This window comes from Physeter macrocephalus, chromosome 7 (genome assembly GCF_002837175.3).
Source record: "Physeter macrocephalus isolate SW-GA chromosome 7, ASM283717v5, whole genome shotgun sequence".
NCBI lineage: Eukaryota > Metazoa > Chordata > Mammalia > Artiodactyla > Physeteridae > Physeter > Physeter macrocephalus.
Window position 1 is genome coordinate 144,621,150 of NC_041220.1, and position 9,076 is coordinate 144,630,225.

At 46.0% G+C, this 9,076-nt stretch overlaps 1 protein-coding gene across 1 annotated transcript in view; it reads left to right on the forward strand.

Moving 5' to 3' along the window:
- Nucleotides 1-9,076, forward strand: part of POLN (DNA polymerase nu) — a 166,652-nt gene that overhangs the window by 134,837 nt on the left and 22,739 nt on the right. Inside the window, exon 18 of the mRNA XM_007114155.3 lies at nucleotides 8,484-8,566. Within this exon, the coding sequence (XP_007114217.1) occupies nucleotides 8,484-8,566 (83 nt within the window). The remainder of the gene's footprint in view (nucleotides 1-8,483; nucleotides 8,567-9,076) is intronic.

Genomic DNA, 9,076 nt, shown 5'->3' on the forward strand with positions numbered 1-9,076 from the left:
CTGCACTCCCTGCCCCATCTCTGCCTGGCACTTGCAGGCCTGACTGCAGTGTCTCCCCTGCTTCTCAGCTGCCCAGGGGCGGCCTCTGGCATAGCTGCAAGGTCAAGCATAGGTTTGACGAAGATCTAGATAGAATTTTACTTACATAATTTTTGTACAGATTTCATTTCATTTTTCTATTTCTCACCAACGAACTGGAATTCAGGCTTGGCCTCATTGAATTGGGGAACCTCTGACCTCTCACACACCCTGGCCTCTGGACCACCCACTGTGACTGCATGCAGCTGTCATTCACGGGCCAAGGCCATGTATGGGGGGCACTTCGTTCCTCACCCCACATCCAAGTCACTGTCTCCACTCAGCTTTGTCTTCCTTTGCCAGATTCCATTCCTGTCCATTCTTTCTCTGTCTCGGCCTCTGTCTCTCTTGTACACACACTTCTGTGCTTTTGATTCTTATTCCTTTGTTTTTTTGTTTTTTGTTTTCAAAACCTGGATCTCATTGTGTAAGCATTTTAAGCATTTTAAGGTTCATATGCTGTGGTAATCTGAATAATGGCCCCCAAAAATATCTGCATCCTAAATCCTAGAACCTGTAAAGGTTGCCTTGTATGGAAAAAGATCTTTACAGCGTGATTAAGTTAATGATCCTGAGATGAGAAGATTATCCTGGTTATTGGAGTGGGCTCTAAATGCCGTCACAGGGCCCTTATAAGAGCCGGATGAGAGGAACTTGACACAGAGAAGAGGAGGCCCCGCGACCACAGGAGGGAGACTGGAGGGATGTGACCAAAGGCTGGAAGAAGCAAGGAATAGATTCTTCCCCTAGAGCATCCAGCAGGAGCAGGGCCCTGCCGACTCCTTGATTTTGGCCCAGCGGTACTGATTTCAGACTTCTGACCCCCAGAACTGTGAGGGAATAAATATCCCTTGTTTTAAGCCACCAAATTTGTGGCAATTCATTACAGCAGCCACAGGAAACTAATACATATGCCAACCTCTCAACGATTCTTTCAAGCTCCAGGTTTATGGAATATCTCCTCTGTATCTACTTATTAGTGGCCCACTTATTTACTGCAGCAGGTAAATGCGATTAATGAAAAGTTTATACTTTTCTCCTGGTATGCAGTCCCACAAGAATACAGGTGGCCTCATTCCCTGTCATTGTGTCTGAGGACAATATAAGGAGCCAGAGAAACGTGTACTTCACAAAGGCCCCCAAACTCTCCCTAATCCTGGAACTGGTAACGGGAGACACAGTGTGCAGTTCAGTGGATGAGAACATAGACTAAAACCCAGGAGATCAAGACTAATCAGATAAACATTTGAATGGCTGTTTTAGTACCAGACAATTAGATTTCAGGACAAGGAGTATTACCAGGGACAGAGAGGGACACTTCATAAAAGGACCAATTCATCAAGAAAACATAACACTTCTATATAGGGTGCATCTAATAGGAGAGATTCAGAATACAGGAAGCAAACCTGATAGAGCTGAAATGAAAAATGCACAAATCCACAAGTCCAGTTGGAGATTTCAACACTACTTTCTTAATAATAACAAGTACAAGGAAGGTCAGAAAGTATATGGAAGACCTGAATAACATTATCAACAATTGCAGAATATACTGCATTTTACATGCACAATAAAGCATACATCAAGATAGACCGCATGCTTGGCCATAAGACGAGTGTCAATAAATTTAAAAGGACTGAAATCGTAGAGACTATGTTCTCTAATACAGTGAAATTAAATATGGAATCAAGAACAAAAATATGTATAGAAAATCCCCAAATATTTGGAAATAAAGATGACATTTCTAAATAACCCATAGGTCAAAGCAAAAAGTCAGAAGGGAAATTAGAAAATATTTTGAGCTAAATGAAAATGAAAACACATGTCAAAAATATTGGGAGGCAGCCATAGAAGCACTTAGAAATTTATGACATTACCTGTTTATAAGAGAAAATAAGAAAAGTCTAAATAAATTATCAAAGCTTCTAAGCTTCCACCTTAAGAAGCTAGAAAAATAAGAGTAATTTAAATCCTAAGTAAGTAGAAGGAAGCTAGGAGGAGTGGAAACCAATTTAATAGAAACAGAAAAATAGTTGAGAAAATCAAGGATTTTCCCACAGAAGCAGGATTTTCGAAAAGGTGAATGGAATGGATAAACCCCTGGAGAGACTGATCAAGAAAAAGAGAGAAAACCCACAAATTACTAATATCAGGAGTAAAAAAGGGTACATCAGGGGACTTCCCTGGCGGTCCAGTGGTTGGGACTCCGTGCTTCCACTGCAGGGGGCGCGGGTTTGATCCCCGGTCGGGGAACTAGGATCCCTCAAGCTGTGCAGAGTGGCCAAAAAAAAAAAAAAAAAAAAAAAAATAGTACATCAGCATAATCTTTACAGATACTAAAAGAATAACGGGGAGATGTAATGAGCACGAAGACACACACCGGATACGTTGATTAACTGTGTGGGTGGCGATGACTCACTGCTCAGCGGGTGCAGGCGGATCACCACAGGCCTTCGTCCTCATCGTCCTCGCGCTGAGTGCTGGGCGGGGCGGGAGGGTTATCTTGCCGTCTAGGGTGGCAGAGGCGGGGCGGGGTGGGGAGGCAGGAGAGGCAGGTACACCCAGCGTAACATCACGGAGACACATCGTAATCTCTGCCCGGCTTTCCTGCTTTTTCATTTCTCTAACGATGTTTCTCTATGGCACCAGTCCTTCTTCCGGCATTTGCTTCGGTTTCATAGGGGGGTTCACGTCATGAAAGAAGTCAAAAGCAGTCTGGAATATCGGAGCCCTTCTGCCAGGTCATCTAACGTCAGTTTGTTCCTGGCGCTGCTTCTTCTGTGTCCTCCTCTTTGGCTGGTGCTGGTGGGGAAGCTCTCATCTTCATGGAGTTGTCTTCTGTTCACTTCTCTGGTGTGGTGTCTGTCAGCTCTTGAATTTCTCCAAGATCCGTATCTTGAAACCCTTCACCCCCCACCTTTTTTGGCCCGGCTCACAATCTCTTTCATGATTTCCTTGACGGGCTCCGTCGTAAATCCTGTGAAGTCATACACAGCACCTAGTCACAGTTTTTTCCAGCAGGATTTTATTGTTTGGGGCTTGATGGCTTTCACAGCTTTTCTGTAACAATGATGGCATCTTCAGTGGTGTAACCCTTCCAGGCTGTCATGATGCTGTCTCTGTCGGGGTTCCCTTGCATAGCATTGGCAATCCTTTCCATAGAGCACCATGTATAATGAGCCTCAAAGGTCCTTATGGCCCCTGATCTAGAAGCTAAACAGGGACGTTGTGTCCGGGGGCGAGTAGACCACGTTGACACCTTCGGGGTTGCGCCCATGGAGTTCTGGGTGGCCAGGGGGGGCATTGCCCAGTATCAAAAGAAGTTTAAAGGCAGTCCCTTCTTTAAAGGCAAGATACTTCCTAACTTCAGGGACAAAGCATTGATGGAACCAATCCAGAAAAAGGGCTCTCATTGTCCAGGCCTTCTTGTTGTCCAACCAAAAGACTGACAGCTGCTGTTCGTCTTCTCCCTTGAAGGCTCGGGGGTCAGCAGCTTGATAGGTGGAGGGCAGTCCTGACCATAAACCTGACTGCACTGGTACAAAACAGGAGTCAGCCCTTCCCTTCCTGCCTTAGATCCTGCTGTTCACTTCTTCCTTACTGGTGAGTGCCCTCTGTGGCACTTTGTTTCCAGAATAAGGCACTTTCATCTGCATTACAAACCTGTTCAGGCAGATATCCTTTCTCCCCAGTGATTTTCTTAACAGCGTCTAGGACCTCGTCTGCTACCCCTTGGTCAGCAGAAGCTGCTTCTCCTGTTATCTTTACATGTTTAAAGCCAATCCTTTTACTAAAATTATTAAACTGTCCTTTGCTGGCATTAAATTCTCCAGCTTTCGATCCTTCACCTTCCTTTTGCTTTAAGTTGTCATGTAATGACTTCACTTTTTCTCGAATCATATTAGAGTCTATAGCAATCCTGCACCCACATCAAAGGTGCATTTTCAATACAAGATAAAGAGGTATTTTGCAAAACGTCCAAGGTTTTTGTGCCTGCTGGCATAGCTGCAGCGACTGCTTCACGGATTTCTTTTTCTTTTCTTACAACGGTCCTTACTCTGACTTCATCTATCTTGAAATGGCGGCAACCACAGCTGCAGACCTCGATCTACTGTACGTATCACGCGGTTCAACTTTTTCTCATAACGTCACGACTTTTCTCTGCTTCTTGGGAGCGCTTCCAGCAGCACTAGTGGCACTTCGTACGGGCTCCATGGTGTTATTGAAGGTATACGATATTGCACTAAACGCGATGAAAAATGTGTGAGGACCATGAGAGAGCACGTCTTACTGCGATTCCCGATTTACTGGAGAGACAAACTCCTCATGTGGAAATGACCAGCGTCACGGGGCATTTTAAGTGGACACTTGAAACACTTGAGCTCAGCACAGCAGCAACAGGAGGAGACTAGGAAGTGGTTAACGGCAGCACAGGGTGCACTGCAGTTCATTCATACAGGGATGATTTCATACTGCAGCTTGTCTGTCGACGGCACCGTGTACGTTCTGTGTTTGTGTGCTTAAGTTTTGATAAATTGCAACATTTTATAATAGATTTGTGTCCATTTTATGGTAGTAAATGATAAACTCAATTATTATCTACATGTATTTTATGCATTCATGACACCCCTAACCTTTTCTTAATATTTTTCAATATTCAGGCTACCAAGTTCATCTCCGAGTTTTTTCAAATTGTTGCAAATCTCCAAAAAAATTTTCAATCTATTTATTGAAAAAAATATACATATAAGTGGACCCACAGAGTTGAAACCTGTGTTCTTTGAGGATCAACTATACTTTCCGAACCCTGTGAAATAGTGGAGGTAGTGGGCACCCTTGCCGTGGAGCTTCCTCGTGATAAGAAGCTAGCTTTAGGAGTGAGGTGTACTGCTTTGTAAGTCTAAGGAAGTATCCAGCTGCTCCTGTTTTCTCAAGAGTTTTTACTAGGAGTAGGATTGGATTGGATTGGAGTTGGATTTTGTCACGGGGTTTTCTTCAGCAACAATGCAGATGATCATGTAGTTTTCTCCTTAGTCGTATTCACGTGGTGAATTATATTAATGGACTTCCTAACACTGAACCAGCCTTGCTTTCCTGGTATAAACTCTGCTTGGCCGTGAGGTGCTATTTTCTTAGTGTGGAGTTGGACTCTATTTGCAAATATTCTATTTAAGATTATTACATCAATCAATATTCATAAATTTTATATTTTGAATAAATTTTAAGATTTTTAAAGAAAAAAATCAATATTCATAGGCAGTATAAGTCTATAATTTTCCTTTTTTATGCTATCTTTATCATGTTTTGGTATAACTGTTATACTTTTTTAATAAAATTAATGTGGAAGTTTTTGTTCATTTTCTACACTCTGAAACAATTTGTACAGCATGGGGACTCTTTGGTCTCTAAAGGTTTGATAGAATTCTTCTTTGAAACCATCTGAGCCTGGTGTTTTTGTGGGATAGTTCTGTAATAATTTTCTCTATTTCTTCTATAGACATTGGTCTGTTTAACTTTCATGTCTACTGGAGTCAGTTTTTATAACTGTGTTTTCTTAAGAAATTGTCCGTTTCACCTGGGTTTTAAAATGTACTTGCATAGCATTGTGCAAAATAATTTTTAAGGTTTTTTTTTTAACTTCCTACATATCTGCTGCTACTTTCCCCCTTGGTTTTTTGTTTGTTTGTTTTTATTTTTGGCTGTGTTGGGCCTTCGTTTCTGTGCACGGGCTTTCTCTAGTTGCGGCGAGCGGGGGCCACTCTTCATCGCGGTGCGCGGGCCTCTCACTGTCGCGGCCTCTCTTGTTGCGAAGCCCAGGCTCCAGACGCGCAGGCTCAGTAGTTGTGGCTCACGGGCCCAGTTGCTCCGTGGCATGTGGGATCTGCCCAGACCAGGGCTCGAACCCGTGTCCCCTGCATTGGCAGGCGGATTCTCAACCACTGCGCCACCAGGGAAGCCCTTCCCCCGTTGTTTCTTATGTTGTATACCTGTGTTTGCCCTTTTGATTAAACTAGCTAATGGTTTGTTTATTTTCTATAAGAACCAGGATTTTTATTTACTAATGATCTGTTTTGCTGTTCTCTACTTAATTTCTTTTCCTCATTAATTTCTGCTCCGATCTTTATTCTAGCTTTATTATTTCACTCCTTGTGTATTCTTTTGATTTTCTTGGTTTTTTCCCTTGTGTTTATTTAATTCATATACTTTTATTCTTTCATTTTTATTAATATAGGCATTTAGGGTTATGAAATTTCCTCACTGTTTTAATGTAATCCATTGGTTCTGACATAGGGTGTTTTCATTAGAAACGATGTGATTTCTGTTTATATTTCTCTTCAATCAAAAGTTGACTGATAGAAGTGTTTTCTGTTTTGTTTCTAGCTAGATGGGCTTTCAGGATTTTGTTTTTGTCTTTAATTTCTAGTTTTCTTGTACTGTGATCAGAGTGTTATTTTAATATTCCGACTGTGTGCGGCCTTTTGAGGTGTTTTGTGTGCCCTGGTGCATGATGTGTTATTGTGCGTGTGCCCCACGTGCTCAAGGAGAAAGCATGTTCTCTGTTATCGGCACATGATGTCGGATATATGTCCCTCGCATCTATTCGTTCTGTCACACTTTGGCTCTGGGAAGAAGCCGGTCCCAGGAGAGTTAATGCTGCTCCCTCAGACACCCTTCCAGCCCCGGATAGAGCTAAGGGGGTCCCTAGTGTGGTTTGGTCGAGGGGCACCTGCTCCAAAATGCCTGCCTCGTCCCCTCCCTGCAGTGTCGCCAGACCCATTTGTTTGGGCCGAGCCCTCATCTGCCGTCACTGCAGGTGGCCCTGAGCAGTTAACGGGAAGCTAGTCTTAGGTAAGCTTTTCAGCAATGTCTTTCCTGAGCAGGTTTGGAGCGCCTGTGGTATTTCCAAAATAAAGGGAGTTCAGTGAGGACCAAGGGTGGCTGGGGACATAGGGGTTGACACACATTTGTTCTGGGCTTGGGTGCATCTTGGTGTTTTGCTTCTTATGTAAATACAGCTGTTGACAATACCAAGTTCAAGGGTGGGATTTTTAAAAGTGGGCAAAATAGCTTAACACAGAAGGAAAAGGACAAAAAGAAATGCATTAGTACTTTAAAATCAGGTGGTAAAATGAATGAACTCTCGGACATCAATGAAAATGGGTGAAGCAGGCAGCTCTGAGGGCCTGTCCACCAACAGAAACATCCAAAAATAAGCAAAAACTGTTAGAACCAACTTGGTCAGAACGCTGAAAAACAGCAGTTTACAGCAACCAAGCAAGTTCTGAATCAAGAAAAAAGCAACTGAAAACAGTTAGGAGGAGGGCTCTGTGGTGTTTTCATTTGGCCCACACCACTCCACGACTCAGCAGCCTCCTGCCCAGAGTGGGACCCTGTCCCTGCTTCCAGGGACAGACCTTATTCGCAAAGACTAGTGTTTGTCTGTTCTAACTCGTCTGGGGGCTGCCCGAAGGACTGACACGGGCATTGTTTCCCCATCTCGGAACCGTCTCCAGTCAGAAAAGTGGCCGCGCTGCTGGAAAACATCCTAAGATCAACCACAAAAGACCTCAGTCGAGGCAAATAACAGAGCCCGAAAGCTTGGGAAGAAAAGCTGGGGAGAGAGGGTCTTTGGGAAAAGCCCCGTGCATACCGGGAAGTCTAGAAGCCACAGGCAGGCCCAGGGCAGCCCATACACTCCAAATCCCTGAACAGATCCTAAGCTTCCGCCCGTGGCCACGAGTGAAGGCCAGCACTGCGGGAGGGCCCAGCACAGAGCTGCCCACAGAGGCTGGACAGGCTCCTCCTTCTGGCTCCTTTTTCTTCCTTTTCTCTCTCTCTGTCTCTGCTAATCTGACGTGCTCACTCCATCAGGGAGACCCGGGGTGTGCGCATGGCTAGGCGAGGATGGCCTAGCAAGGAGGAGGGGCCCCGGGTGCCCCCGGCCCCTGTGCTTCTCGGGCTCAGCTTTAATCTTTGGGGAGCGGCATGATTGCACGCTGTCGGGTGTGGAGTTGGTTCTTATTCTGTCTGAGCGCCAGGACAGGGCCCTTCCTTCTGCAGGAGGCAAGGCACGGGCTGCTTATCCGATCCTGCAGAAGGTCCAGAGGCCAGCCCCTACTGCGGCACCCACAGGCAGGCCCCAGGCCCCAGGCCTCCTCCTGTCTGCCTGGCGCTCCGGTGGTGGAGCCACTCTTTGGTGTCGGGTGTGGAGACCCCAGAACCTGGCTGGCATCTGTTCGGAGGGGCCAGGCTGACACGGACGCTTTAGATGCTGTCTCCCCTACCGTACTACAGGCCTGACCTTGAAGTGGTTCTTGGGGTGTGAGGGGATGCGTGTGGTTTAGACCCTGGAGGACCTCTGCAGACCGGTGCCAATGTGCCTGACAGCATGCCATCTTTCCACGTAGGAAGGACATTTCCCCAGAACGCGTGACGCACGCAGACAGGGAGCAGACCAAGAAGGTGGTGTACTCGGTGGTCTATGGAGCAGGTAGGCTGCGGGTGGGCCTGAGGCCTTGGTGTCACCTGTAGGCCAGACGGAGCTGGCTCTAGTCGTGCACCTGCGTTGAAATGTGGCTGTGACTTACAGAAATCACTCTCAGCCCACGGAGCTCATTTTGTGCACCCTGTGTGCCGCTGTTTACACGCGTGTTGATGGTATTTGTGATGCACCAGACACCAGTCAGAACACTCACGCCCTTAACCCTCAGGGCTCCCAGCAACCTTTGCACGGAGAGTAGACGTGCAGAAGTGAGGGCCGACCAAAGCCTCCCCCAGCCCCACATCACACCACCTGCTGGGGGCCACTCCTGTGCTTTGAGATGCTCCAGGAGCCCTCTGTCGTCACCCTATTACCCTCCCCTTTTCCAGCCCCAGGACCCAAGGCAGAGCAACCTGCTCCCCTCCCCTCTCCCACCCTCTCCTCTCCCTTCCTGACCGTGGGCTCTCTGGGCTTTTTTTTTTTTTTTTTTTTTTTTGCGGTACGCGGGCCTCTCACCGT